General features: G+C 44.9%; 1 protein-coding gene across 1 annotated transcript; it reads left to right on the top strand.

Moving 5' to 3' along the window:
* Positions 1-440: 440 nt before the first annotated feature.
* Positions 441-10,868, top strand: LOC309877224 (p53 apoptosis effector related to PMP-22-like). Its single transcript, XM_082758450.1, has 3 exons — positions 441-790; positions 7,714-7,857; positions 8,498-10,868. The coding sequence occupies exons 1-3, from the start codon at positions 580-582 to the stop codon at positions 8,731-8,733; spliced, it is 591 nt and encodes a 196-aa protein (XP_082614576.1). The 5' UTR covers positions 441-579; the 3' UTR covers positions 8,734-10,868.
* Positions 10,869-14,599: the final 3,731 nt, after the last annotated feature.

Raw genomic sequence — 14,599 nt, 5'->3', positions numbered from 1 at the left:
AAAGCAGAATCTGTTTTTGAACATGTCCCTGGCCAAAATGCAGCACTACACGTTTTAGGACACCAATTCAGATCAGGCATATTGATGTGCCCTGACTCTAGAGCCATCTGAGGTGTCCATCCAAGTGGTTCAAGTGCCTCGTGAGAGTCTTGGCTTTCCCTGTGCCCTGGTGAAAGGCCAGCAGGACACAGGACTGTGCCACTGACCACGACCAAAAAGTGGGGTTGGACATGGGAGGGAAGCAGATAGCAAGGAGTTAAGTGTGGGACAGGGAGCGTAGAGGACGGTGGTTTGCTCCTCACTGCACCGAGGGAGCAGGGGCATGGTGAGGAGCAGGACCCAGCCCTGCGTTCTCCTCTCTTCTCCTCTCCTCTCCATTCCTCCAGCTCCACAGGTTGCCGCCGCCACGCTTAGTCACAGGAATGTGGGTGGGACTCCCTCCTCCCCCGGCGCGCATTAAAACCCAGCTCAGACGGACAGACCGGCAGTCTCTCTTCTCAGAGGAGCGTCCCTACGACACCCCACCCTGCCCTACCGGCGAAGCTCGGGCTCTCCAGGTGCCCCCGATAGCCAGGCAGGATGGTGGTGTGCAGCCTCGCCTGCTGGAGGTGCCGGTGGCTCCTGCCCCTGCTGCTGGGCCTGGCCATCATCATGGGCATCATCGCGCTGGCGGGCAGGGGCTGGCTGGAGTCGGAGTCGGAGCCCTACGTGCACCAAGCGTCGCTGTGGGAGAGCTGCACACGGAGCGAGCAGGACATCAACTGGAACTGTGAATCCCTCATGGACTATGGTAAGCGGGGGGCCCGCAAGGGGCCCTCCCCTGCATGGGACCTCTGCAGCCGGGCTCCCGGGGGAGCTTTGGCTGCAAAAAGTGTTGGTTCAGCAGATGGTAGCAAAACCCATGGTCCCAACACTTCCATGGTGGTGCAGCTGCTCGCTGGGATGGGGTTTTCCAGGCAGAACTAGTACCAGAGCTTAAACAAGCAAAGAAACACAGGTCCTCAGACTGCTTCAGAGCAGGCTTTTCTGTCAGTAAGGAGACTTTATTTTTTTTTTTTTCTCCTTAAGTTCTTTTATAATCAAAGTAAGGGAGCCAACTGGCCACGGGTTTGCTTTCTATCAGTTATTTGCAGGCTGCGGTGCCAGCAGCCTCGCCCTGCAGTAAGCAGCTCCCTCTCAGCCTTGCTGATCGAACGGAAAGGGAAGAAGTGTTTATGCAGGGCTTCCTGCGCACCTGGGCAGTAGCAAAGGTGCCTTTCCCTGCCTCCAGAGAGAGGACCTTAACCCTGCCTAGCTGAGGGATGGATGCCTCCCGACCTGCAGCTTGAAATGGCCCAGTATGGCTTTGCAGACAGAAAAAATACCATTTTCTGTATATACCTCTCCATTGCACTGGGACCTAAATCAGGGAATAATTGTGCCGCTGTTTTAACTTGCTTAGCTGCTTTTCTATCTGACATCGCACATTCTTACCACATACGGATTCTGTTTCCTGGGGACTTTCTTCCCCCCCCCCCCCCCGCCTTTCTTTTTTTCTTTTCATAGCTGTGGTCTGATTACGTCTGCTTTTCTCTCAAACAAAGTATTTCTGGACAAATAAGCAGACCCGCCTTAAGATCCTGGAGGAGGGTACCTTGGGGACTGCAGCTGGAGAGCTGGAAGGGAGCGTTGCAGCCTGCGCGAGTGCAGGCAGGGAGGCTTCCCTGCACAGATCCCCTGCCACCCGTGCACAGAAGGCTGCCGTTGCCACACTCGTGCCTCTGCTAAGTCCTGAATGTTTTGCAAAAGCACTGGCTTCATTTTAAGTCCAGGTAATGGCTGTACGTTTAACTGAAGGTGAAAGAAATCTGGCTGGTGTGATGAAAATACCCATCTCCCCCACTACCCAGAGCAGAAAAGCTTGTGCGGGAGCGTGGCTGAAATCTGCACTGCACGGAAAAGAACTGCTAGTGCAGAGGAGCTGCTGAGGTTTGCTTTCTCCGGCAGTGACCCTGCCTCACGTCCCCGAGTGCCGATGGGTGTGTGCTTCGCTTCAGTCCCGAGCGGCAAAGTGACTTTCTGCAGTTTTCTCTAGTTAGCAGGAGAATAGTATCCTTGACTTTGCTTATTTAACCTTAAGCCAAAGCTTATTTATATCCCTGGCTTATTGAGACCAATTTGACTTTGCCTCTACTGTAATTTTGAGGAAATCAATGCCACTGTCTTCTCAAACACTATTTACATCTGGAGACAGGATGTAACATATGAGTTCAGGTTTGATTTATTTTGTTTCCTTTTTTCTATGCTAATGCAATTAGGCTCAAAGTAGGTGAGGGCATTTACAAAGGAAAAAATGCCTAGCAGGCGTTTACAGCACTGCTGCAGGAAAATAAAAGCAAATTAATTGAGATGCATAACTTGTGTTTTGCATATGATAACTACTGTACTCTAACTAGCCTGCTAACTCTCCTGATGAGAAGAAGACTTCAGAGTGAATCTCCATTAGTAGAAAACTGCATTAGACATTCTCTTAATTGAGCTGTGGCATGTATGCTAAAAAGAGAAAGAGAAAAAGCAGTTCGGTCACTTGTTTTAAATGGGGAAAAGGAGGCAGGAACAGACAAACAAAGTTTTGCAAATAGGAATGTCTCCTAAACTGAACAGCTTCTTAATGCATATTTACAGTCCGCATAAGAGGGAAGAAGTGGCAAGGGAAAAAGAAGAGTAAAGTATCATTCAGTAGGGAGGTGGGGAAGGGATTTTGATTTAAGCTCTGTACTGGTTTGCATCTGGGTAGTACCTGCCTGGCAGCATCTGTGTATTTATCAATATGTTGCAATGCATGGCTGCCGTACTGCACATAATATGACTCAAGATGACTTAGTTTGGGCCATGGCAGGATAAAACTGTTGACTGTGTGTTTGAAACATATCAGCAAGCCATCAGATATGACGAGGATTGTTGGCAGCGTGGATACTTGGAGAGGGTGTTTGCCTGTGTCTTTACAGTGATGAGCCTGTAAGGTCAGGAACAGTAATTGTGGGTGTAAACGTCCTCCCAGTCCTAAACGCCTGTTCCCAGTGACTTTGTCTTGAATTGTCACTATAAAAGATGGGTGTGTTTGTGTGCAGTTAAGGTGATCCCGAGGTGGTGAGCTCTTTCATATTACTAACAGCTGGCTGGTGTTCATGAAGTATGCAATAGACAACTTAGAAAAATGGAGGCATTCACCTGGAGCCTTAACAAGTGCTGAAAGGGAAGAAAAAAAAAAAGGTGGGACTTAGAGGTAGGAGCCCAGCCTCTGTGAATCATGTTTCCCTGCCACTGTGCCCCTGTTGCCAGGGGACTGGACTTTGATACCACAGATTATTGGTGAAACAGCAAGCATGTACCAAACTTGGCTGAGGGGCCAGGCAAAAAAGGAACATTATGGGTACACTCATTGCACCCTCACCTCTTTTCAGGCATGGGTTCTGTCTGATTTATGTTGCCAGGATGTGTTCCAGACAAACAAACTTAGAGTATCAGCGGGGTGAAGGCACTCGGAGAATGCTAATAGAAAAGAGATAGCAGTCAGCATGCCTGGCTACACCCAGAAGACGCGTCCTGAGACTCCCCGGTGAAAGATCCCAGCGAGCAGGACAGGCTTACTTCTGCTGTAAGCAACAGGGAGGCATTAGAAGCTGGAATCATGTGGGATTTTGCCTCTCCTGACTTCTGACTGGTGTCAAATGTCAGAAACCAGGCTTTTGTTTAAGTTCGGTTAGAAAACAATTGCTTTTTCTGGACTGCTAAAAACAAGGGAGAGCTGGGATCCCTAGTGTTAATTCCCAGCCAGCTCTCCTGGCAAGCCTGCAGTTCTGGGCTGCCCTGTGCTCTCGGTGGGTGTGCACATACCTCTCCTTCAGCACGCATGTCGTCATGGAAATTCGCACATTATGTGAGCAAGAAAATATTACTCTCAGTGCTCTCGTTCTCTCAGTCCACTGTTGTTTTGTCAACAAAAGCATATTTTTTTGGGGCATTCAGTGCTATGAGCTCTCAACGCCAAGCAAAAATTGTCACAGTGATTTATATACAGAAAACTGTTATAATTACAATGTAAAACTGCATCTCTTCTAAGCATGTCACAGTAAAAGCTTCCACCCTAATATTCTAGTTATTCACAAGCTGACAAACTAGCTTCTGGTTTTGTAAATAAATGAACAAAGACAAGAAGGGCTTGTTACTTCAAATCTGTACCGGTCCATCTTCCTGCTAGACTATTTTCTCAGTCCTTTTATTTGTTTCTATAGGGAAATGTAGATGTAAATGTCCTACCCTGTAGAGCTTCCATCTCTTCCCTGTCGAGGCTGAGGCCCAGCCATATAAAATCAGGAAGTACAGCTAACACTAAGGCTCTTGTTTTATTTATTTTTTTATTTTTTCCCTTTATTTCATCCTTTTACTGATGCTCACCATTAACTTTAAACATTCTGACCCCTCCTAGTTATTCACATGGCAATATTTGCAGCTTAGTTCTTTTGCATAGTCACCATTGATCAAGCTGAATAATAAAACTCTTAACCCTTCCCAATAATTATAGCCCTTCAGCTCATGTACAGTTTTTTAATGTTCTGTAAACACCGCCTAATTGATAATAGATACTTTTCTGCCCATTAGATGCAAAGAGCTCAACTCTGCTTTGAGGCAAAGCTGACCTGGGGAATAGTAACACCTCAAACTGTGCCACTCTTCTGTTCTCCCATTCTTCTGTCCTGCTATTTATGCAGCCCCAAATTACTTTGGCATTATTGTTTGATTTCATAAACAGATGTCATATTTATGCTTGGGTTGAGTAAGAAATTGTCTCTCTGCCCAATGAAGGGACTTTCTATTTCTATGGAAAACAAATTCTGGTGAAATCTCTAGTGATTACAAGGCTCTTCTGAGCACAAACCAGCTGGACGTTGGGGCTGATCTGTCTTTCTCAGACTGCAAGCAGATCTCTGCAGCTCTTAGGAGAGCAAAACCAGTGGGAGACAAAATACACAAAATACACACCTCTCCCCCCAACAGCCCAGAGCCGCAGGACAGAGGCTGGGTGCCTGCAGAGCCAGGACAGCCTGTCTTAATAGGTGTGGGGATGATGAGGTTAATTTGGGGAGATTTCTCTTACACTGTGCATAGCAACACTTGGCTACTCTTGCTGTTTTCCCACCAGTGCTAATGTGGCAGGCTGGCCGTTCGATAGCTGTTATCTAGTCCTGCTGAGAGCAGATCCCATCCATCACCATGGCCAGCACCAATGGCTCGGTCTTATCAGCTCTTGTCAACATCATGCCGCTGATAACTGCTGCTGGAGAAGATAATCCAGCAGGAGAAGGAGGGAAGAGGCAGGCTCACCAACACTACACTTCACTCCATGTGAGCAGAAAAAATGTGGTGAATTACATAGTGGTGGTGCCTGCTACTGCCCTGTTTCTGAAGATGTACAGAAGCTGGGTTTGATATCAATCTTCCTGACTGGATATCTCCTACAGCGAAGTGTGTTGTCGCTCATTTTGCCAGAGACGAGCTAATAATTCACTGTGAGTGGAGCCAAGGCTGAGCTGTGTCAAAAATCTCTTTACCCTTGTAAACTAAGCACATAGGGTCTGGAAATAACGGAGATAGCACTGAGGGCTTTCCAGCCTGTATCTCTTGCAGGCTTGTTTGTGTTGCAGCAGACTTCAAGGTGTCTAGCCTGATGGTGTATTTGAGTTTGCAATCTATCCTGTATCGGGCAGATGCCAGGCTTGGCTTCCTGCACTGTGCTAGCATATGTAATGCACCGTGGGGGAAGGTACTTTGGTAACTGAAAGTGTTTCTTGCTGTTGTCACTGTTTTTGTTAGGTTGGTTTTTATTTTTTTTCCCTTAATAGGGCAGATATTGATAAACAGCATTCCTCATTTGTTCAGTCTGAATCACTTTTCCTGGGCTGGCTCTGTGTAATGGCTAAATGCCCTTTAATATTCTTTATCCCTAAATAAATCCTGATGTGGAGACAATGCCCAATACCTGCATTAGGTATGTCAGAGAAGATTTTGAAGGAAAAGATGGTATCGGACCAGTGACATAGCTGTGATGTCCAAACACCTGTGGGGTGTACTCCTTCCCTCCTGCCCCTGCAGCACTCCGCTAGGCAAGGGGCATGAATCACACAGAGATGCCTGCAGGAGGTACGGAGGCTGAGGAGAGCTGGTTTAAAAACATTTCACTGTCTCGAGTCTTGTTCCTCACAATAGCTCCAAGAAAAGCCTTTTCTTTGCCCTCTCTGTGCCAACCTGACTGTCTTCAGGTGGTGGTGGTGTTGCATTCTCTGTCTCAAATTACTTTTTTCTTTTTATGTCACAGTAGAGCACAGAGGTAAAGGCAGGGGACTTTAACTCCTCAGGAAAATGTTCGCTGTCTCACTGTCTTTTCCTTAGATTTTACACAAACAAGGACTTGTTTGACAGAGGTTACGTAAAAAAAAAAGGTGTCTCCTTGTTTTTGTCACTCCAGGTGTGCTGGGACATGAAAGATTTTTTTTTTGGAAAATATTCTGGCCCAGACCTCACTGCTCCCTTTAAACCTACGTTAGAGGGAGCTCGGGATCTGGCCCTGTGTGCATCTGAACGCATGCATGTCGAAACCCATGCTATGCAGACACAGAGAGCAAGCTGTGATGACAGCTCACTGAAACCCAAGCACTGGAGGTACAGTTTAGGCCATGTGGGTAGGTATCCTGCCTGCAGGCAGGAACACCTTTGCTGTTATTTGCATTGGACTCGCTCAAACTTCTGTCTAGTTTTTAAAGAGAATGAGGCCTGGCTGTAACGGGTGCCTTTTCAGAAGCCTGTGTCACTGTGAAATGGGAATTACCCTTGCCGTGCTGGTGCGTGGCAGGTGAGTTGTGAGCTTGGCTGGGATCAGGCCCCTCTCTCCCCCTCTGAGCCTCCCCAGCCTGCAGCTGCCTGATCTGTTGCTGAACCTGGGCATCTGTGTGGTGCCCGGTCCCACCAAACCTCAAAGTAATGACTCTTTCACTTTACCTCTGACTCTGCTATTTCTTCTCCACCCACAGGTTTTAGCTTTTTCTAAATATTTGTGGCTGTGAAGAGATACTTATCTTCGAAATTATTCTCTTCCTCTTCGTCATCTCTCAGCTTGGCTATCCCAAATCTATTTCTTTTTGGTCATGCTAATTTTACTTCATATCCATTATTCTTATCGGAAACAAGCAGACAGGAAGCTGTATGCTGACTGCATTTTTATTTCCCAGCAGTTGTGGCTGTGCTTGTGGTTGTACCTTCCTGTCCGCTCTCATACTGCCCCGTGTGTGGAAGTGGTTTTGTATATTTGTATGTCAAACAGGGCTGATAATGATAAAGTACATTCTCAGAGGTATGTGCCCTATCTGCTCAGATGGCTGTGGGTCTCTTACAGATACTGACTTTGGAGATGTTATCTCCATTATCATGCTATAAGATATCCCTCTTTTAAGCAGGACAAATCAGTGGGCAGAGAGTTCAGCACTGCTTGTCCAGTGATGGTGCCTTGCTGCTCTGCAGCTGTGTGCTTTGGAGAAACCCAGGATTGCTTTGACACAGGGCACGCTTCTTACAGTAAAGCATTTCAACAAAGAAATGAGTAAAGGAAACAGAAGAGCTGCAGTGACCTACAGTTCGGTGCACTGCTGTGTGTGACACCTTTCTTCTTTTCTTTACTAGGATGGGGGAGAGCAGCAGCTGCCACGTACCTCGTTGGCTTTGTGATCCTGGTCATCTGCTTCGCCCTCGCAGTCATCGCGTTCTCCGTGGAAATACTCCGCTTCAACTTCGTGCGGGGAATTGGAGGCTTGCTCTTTGTTGTCGGTAAGGCTGGGTGCAAAGACAAGGCTGTCCTAGATGTAAAACGGACATCAGCAGAAAAGCATGCTAGATGGAGCCTTCCTCATGAAATAAGATGCCTTTGTCTGGTTTATGACTCGTTTTCATGGGAAAAAAAGGGAAGTTTGACATATGCTGAGAGGAAAATGATTAGGGAAGCTTCAGCAGCCTTTCTCAGTGATCGCTTTCCCAAAATTAGTGCATGGGAGCAAAACCCAGCTTTGGCCCTGCATGTCACATGCTAAGACTTCAGAGCCGAGAACGCCAGGTGCTTCCCACCTTCCTGGGGAGAGGAGCAACTGGGAGGCTGTGGTACAAGCCGGAGGTAACTGGCTCCACGAGGACCAGGGTGCCTGGCAGCAGGACAGGGCTGGTCTGGGCGTGCAGCTGAGTGCCTGAGCCAGGTGGCAATGTCAGCTGTAGCTGCTGCTGCCAGGTAAGTGGGGATCTGCCTCGACCACAAGTCAGGCACCTCTGCAAGAATGCAGGTGTGATCGCAGGGCTGGAGCTAATCCTTATATATCGGGGAGGGCAACGCGGTTATCTCCAGGTACCGTTGTTTAGTGGGAAAAGTAACAACATTCACTGTCATTTACTCTTGGTTTTCTTTTCTTTCTCTCCTCAGCTGCATTCCAGATCATAGGCTTGGTCATCTATCCAGTGAAATTCACAGAAGAAATTCCACTGATAGGAGATAATATGTTCAGCTGGGCCTATGGTTTTGGTTGGGCCAGCACTGTTGTTGTGATAGGTTGCGCTTTCTTTTTCTGCTGCCTCCCCAACTGGGAAGATGAAGTTCTGGGAAACATCAAGCCAACCTATTACTACTCCTCCCCAGAGAGAGCACCATACTTAAATTGAAAGATTAACTCCAACTACAATCAACCATCAGAGCAACATTACAGCACCTCTGCTGTGAATTTTGGTGAGATTAAAAGAGACTGAAAAAAAAACACACCTTATTTCTTCAGAGTATTTCTTACTAGCACTGGTAAAAAAATAGTAAAAACATTGGCATCTCTAAGCAAATAGCTTTTACCTAAAGTATTATTTATGTATTCTCATGTCAGTTCTGTTAGGTGGTTTACTTGCTCCTTTCCCTCCTAATTAATTGAGTCACCCTTATTTTATGCAAACATTTGCTTGCAAATAAAGACATAGGGTTTCAAGTCCAGAAAGGAGGGAGAGAGATTTTAAACAACCCACAAGGGGGACCTGCAAAATATTTTTTTTTTAATTATTTTTTTATCTCTAACAAAATTGTCTTATATAAAACTAGGAAAAAAATGCAACCCTTCTAAAGAATGCTTTTTCTTCCACCAAAGTCAGTCCTAAAGAAGGAACTTTACTGAATCTATTACAGTCACATGCTGCCTAAGAATCTCTTCTCATTCCTGTTACTGGACTTTATTGACTATTAACTGTATGAACTAAGGGGAAAATACAAATATTTTTTTCCTCCATCTGTTGCAGTTGGATGGAGATTTTCTCTAAAGCATGGAGCTAGTGTGTGTAATGGTGGCTAGTGTAACACTTATTGGTGTTTTTGTGGCCACTGCTGTGCTTGTGATGGAGGCACATATAATTAAACATTAATTGTCACAGAGAGAACCAATAAATCTTCAGATGTTAAAGCATGTACATTTTTACACAATATTTGACAGATGCTGATTTAGAAAATGCTTTTCAGAAGAAACACACACTGTTCTTTATGTCTGCCCTTTAAAAACTGCAGTATTTTAATTATCAGACATGCTTTGGAGGGAAACCTTAGCATAAGGTGTTGAAAACCTCCAAAAGTTTCTAAAACACACTGTAGGTACTCCAGGGATTGGTAAGCTTGGGAATGTTTTGTGAGTCACTAGGGATAGCAGGTATACATAGGAAAGCAGTCTGTGAACAATATATACATGCAAATTTCATATGGACATGTCTCAGGGAGTAACCTGCTGGGCTCCCAGCTTGTCTTTCTGGAGCTGGCGACTGTTTTCCAGTGAGACAGAGCTGCGTCTGTGTCTGTCATGGACCAAAGCAGCTTACAGCGCATTTAGTTAAGGTCTATTATCTTTGTCAGGGATTTCTTCAGCTGGGGAAGAAAGACTGCTTTCCCCTTATCATGAACCCAGCACTCAGGAGATGGCAAATGTCTGAGTATATGTATTCATGCACATGTACAACACAGAGCTACAATGCATTAATCAGTATCCTGTGAAACGAAAGGGGTGTAGATCTAAGCTTTTTCAGTGCCTGATGTATCTTGTATTATACGTTGTATATCATTCTGTTTTGTAAAACCTCTTCTAATTGGGTAACTCTGTATTTTGGGTGTGTTCCTGTTTTGGAAAGGCCAGGTGATGTCTTAACACCCCTCGCAGGCCTATATTTTATAATTTTACAGAGTATAAACATCTGCAGACTTCAGAACGGTGTTACAAGCTCAGTCAGTCATGGCATATACAATCAACTGTATTTCTGATTCTTGCTGAAGAAGACAACTCATGACAAACGTGTCTTTAAGAACACACTTTTTTTTTTTTCTGTACAGTACTGGTGGGGGCGGGGGTATACTGTGTAGACATATCTGCATTTTGAGTAACGTTAGTACGTTTCTAGTGAATTCAATACACAGAAGAGAATCTCAAGTCTGGAAAATCCTTGCACAGCAAAAGCTGGGAAGGAGAAAAGACATAAGAAAATGAACACCCTTCCTAATGAAAGGGAGGATGGTATGGTAATAGGGTTTAGCATAACTTAAGTCTTTTGTATGTTTTTTATAAGCACTGTCATAACTTGTCAAAAAAAGCACAGATGTAAAATAAATGTGGTTCTGAATATACTGGGTAGGTGGAAGCATAAGCAGCATGTTACACAATTAAGATGTCTGGGAGAAAGCTGTTGCAAATTGTCATTAATTACTCTCAAGTGATACTAATGTATGTGGCACTCCTTTCAAATGTGGTGGCTTAATTAAAATTTTTAATTGATAGTTGTAGAAACTTGGTGTCATTTGTGTTTCATGGATTCGATTCATAAACTCAAGAAAATAGCCATTCTTTTCCTCTCTTAATGTGAGCATCAGTATCTGTGAACTGTTGGGTTCATAAAATGAAGTCAAAGACCTCATCTATCCAGGAGGCACCAACTGCATTTTCCAGTCCAATAAGCTTGAGTATACACTGTGAAACACATCTGCCTGCTTTGATCAGAAGCACCGGGCACTGCAAACTCTTGGCTAAGCCAAAACCTCCTAAATGCATCACGACTTCAGGAGGAACCCCAAACATTGTAAGTACATTGTGGTCTACAGGAGGTCTCAGATGTGGGAAATGTGTTCTTTGTAACCAAAACTGCCAAATAACTTCCCTATACTGATCAAGCACCTTCAGTAGGGAGACAAAGATCAAGTACTCACCTGGCAGTTTCAGTGGAAGCCTGCACTTCTCCAGTGATTAAAAACCTTCTCATTTTTAACCTTAGTTATGTGTGGCCTGTAAAGAGTCCTATGTTACTGGCATTCTTTATTTTGAACAACTCTTTCTGACTTTATACAGGCACCAAATCCAGTGTTGGCCACCACTGCATCAGACCAGCCTGGAGGTTCTAATTTCTGGAAAGACAGGTTCACTATTTTCCCAGTCTCTTTAGCTGCCCTTTTTCTTAAATGTCTCAGTTTTAAAACATACTTACCACCCTGGATTCTGGCTACTTGTTTGCTTTTTTCTTGTTTTGTGTTTTCTTTGAATACACAATTAGGGAAAATATTGTTCACTTAGATTTTCCCAAATGCTCTGAAAACAGTTGGAGGGTTTTTTGTGATGCTGTGATGCCCGTTTTTTAACACGAAAAACATCTGTACTACTGCTTACCTAGCAGTCTTTATTCAGCTACAGCCTAATTCTGTAAAACTGAAAGACCCCACTGAGCTTCAGGCTGTACGCAGGCTGAAACCCAGCCCTGGTGCAGAGAGAGATGCTCAGAGAAGCCGAGCACACACGGCTCTCTGCTCAGGGCAGCAAAGAGCACTCGGCTCGTGGGACTGGGTGCCAGAGAAGGCTAACTCACCTGAGTGGGGTGACCGAATGATTAAACCTCATGGACATGGGAAACAGTTGCCACACCCCACTGAGATTTTGTGTTTTCCGTGACTCACTTTTTAGACAATTCCTTCATGAGGCAGAATTCCTAAGAAATATTCATAAGGCCTTTACTTCCTGCATCTAAGGACTTTTGGACCCAGAATACACATATAAGTCAATACAGTATAGTCCAGATAATTTGAGATAACTTCTGTGTGTGTGCTTTAGGATATTCACAACAGGCAAAAGGGCTGAGTACTGGTGCCACAATGCAGAGCAGTGGAGGGTACTGGCAATAAGGAACAGCAGTCTGAAAAAATGGGATTTGCAGTACCAGGAGGTGAGGCGGCACAGATATTGAAATGAAATTGGGAGTTAATACAGCAAGAATGAAAAGTAATCAGATGTGGAGGATGTGTTTCCCAAAGGCAAATACTGTAAAAGGTAGTCCAAGGCATCCCCTGTTCAGGTCTGCACCAGTGCAGCAAGCAGCATTTGTCTGGGGTTTGCTGGCACACAGAGGTGTGGGCCGATCTGCTCCAGCTACGGAGCTTGACATCCAGCAATTCCAAGCAAAAAGCCAAAATTGCCCTCAAATTTTGCCTGTACATAATTATATTTAAATGACTTGGGAGTTGTTAGAATAGTCCAAAGATAAATTTTATTATTATGATGAATTTTGAATACCTAAATTTAATAAGGCTGAATTTGTAATAAACACTGTTGTGGAAAACATGTAGGTGTGTCTAAAGCTTTACAATATAAATAATAAAACTGCAAATAATATAAATAAATTATAATGTATGATAAGCAATATGCATTATGTGATATAAATAATGAATATGAACTTTTCCATGAATTATATTCCTCATGGGTATGTCTCTGCAGGATTGGATAATATCTACCATAAGGATTGCTACGACTGCTGCTTTTTATTTATTTAAGGCATTGTGGCCAACACATACCATTTTCCACAGCACTCTTCAAGAATACAGAAATGTCTTATAAATATTGAAAATTGCAGAACATCGAGGGCGCACATTGGAAATCAGGGATCCATGAGACAGGGACAGCAGAGATGGCTCAGGGAGGTTCAAGGCATGCACTCATATGCAGAACTGTGAGCCCAAGAGCCTGTACTTGGTTATGTCTGGAGCAGCTGAAGTGTGAAATCCCTCAGCAGTGCGAGGCATGGCTCTTCCTTTGCTCCGATTTGCTACAGAAAGTCACAAAAAAAAGCAAAGCAAAACTCAGGATAACCATAACTGCATTTTGTATCAAGACAGCATGAAAATTTGGAAATGTTGGTAGGAGAGCACTGCTTTCTTTTCAGCCTACTTCCTAAATCCATTCCAAACCAAACACATAAAAGCGAAACAGTCATTTTTCACGTACCATTTTGGTTTCAGTAAAACCCTACTTTTGTCTGGACAATTTCAAAGTGAAAATTCCTGGCTGAAACTCTCACAGGTATGCTCGGTATGCATGCCTTATCTGTAAATCTCAGAGCACTTACAGAAGTAGCTGGTGCTGCTCCCAGCTGACCCATAAGGCACAGTAAATGAAGCGGTTTCTTTGACAGAGAATTGTAAGCAATAAGGGTGTAGCACCTGGGAATTGCCTGTGTAAGGCAGTTTTTACCCCTCTCCTGAGGCAGCTGACCTGCATGTTTTACAAGGAGTCGCTGTTAAGATCTACTGTGCTGGGAAAAGCATTTAGTGCCCCTCGCTATGCCACAGGGAAGCTGTGGGCCCTAAAGCATTTCGCTTATGTAAAATCATCATTGTTAAAGGGCTGGTGCTCCTGACAGCCACGCAAGGAAGATGCAGATCCCCCAGATGGTCACAAATCTTCAGGACTTGACTGTGGCTGTTTTATAGCACACGCTTGGCTTCAGCTGCTTGTGTGATTGGAAGGCTGAATGAATCAAACGTCTGCAGAGCATCAGTAAGAAGTAACTGTGGGTTAAGCCTTGTTCCAGCAAAGAGCTTGTCCTAAAGAAGCCATGTCTTTTAGCAAAAACTAGCTGAAAACAAAATCCACGCTCAGGCACATGGAGATTTTCCTTTTGTGTTTTCCTCATACAGCCTTGAACTGCCCACGTAAATAACAAACGTGGGAGCAGCCTCATGTTCGCTACTCTGCAGTTAAAACCTGCTATTATGATAATCTTCTGTTTTTGCACATACAACCTCACTAAGGGAAAGAAGAGTCTCTTAAGCTTGTACATCTGCCATGTTGAGGGAAGCCTGTTTTACTGACAAGTCACTGAGCGCCACGTGTGGGGCAGGCTTGGGAGGTTGGACAGCATGCTAGTCCTAGATGGCTCTTGCTAAAAGTCTTAACAAAACCCCGTGGAGGTTTTCCTCTAAGCTCAGCAGACAGTGGAGGTCTCAAGCCTCTTCAGAGCCTTCCTGTGCTGCCTGTGGGAGCGGGGAGGGACTTTCCAAGATGTGTGGCAGCAGGACCCACCACCAACCACTGCGGGGCCACCACAAGCACCACCTAATAGCTCCTGTGTGTCCAGCCACCGCAGGAGACTCCTTTGAAATGCCCAGCAAGTGGGAAAGGAAAAACCCACTCCTGAGGCTTCAGGGGCTTGGCTCAGTGAGGCAAAAACCTGGGAGAGCAGCAACCTGTGGCCTCTTCCC

The sequence above is a fragment of the Aythya marila genome (assembly GCF_965140915.1).
Source record: "Aythya marila genome assembly, chromosome: 3".
Taxonomy (NCBI): domain Eukaryota; kingdom Metazoa; phylum Chordata; class Aves; order Anseriformes; family Anatidae; genus Aythya; species Aythya marila.
Note: the sequence above shows the minus strand (reverse complement) of the source record. Positions and strands in the feature narration are given on the sequence as shown.

Bases quoted from the DNA above. Each gene is read 5' to 3' on its own strand.
- LOC309877224 (XM_082758450.1), top strand. From the start codon at position 580: ATGGTGGTGTGCAGCCTCGCCTGCTGGAGGTGCCGGTGGCTCCTGCCC. The intron at 791-7,713 runs GTAAGCGGGGGG...TTTCTTTACTAG, and splicing joins TGAATCCCTCATGGACTATG to GATGGGGGAGAGCAGCAGCT. The intron at 7,858-8,497 runs GTAAGGCTGGGT...TTCTCTCCTCAG, and splicing joins AGGCTTGCTCTTTGTTGTCG to CTGCATTCCAGATCATAGGC.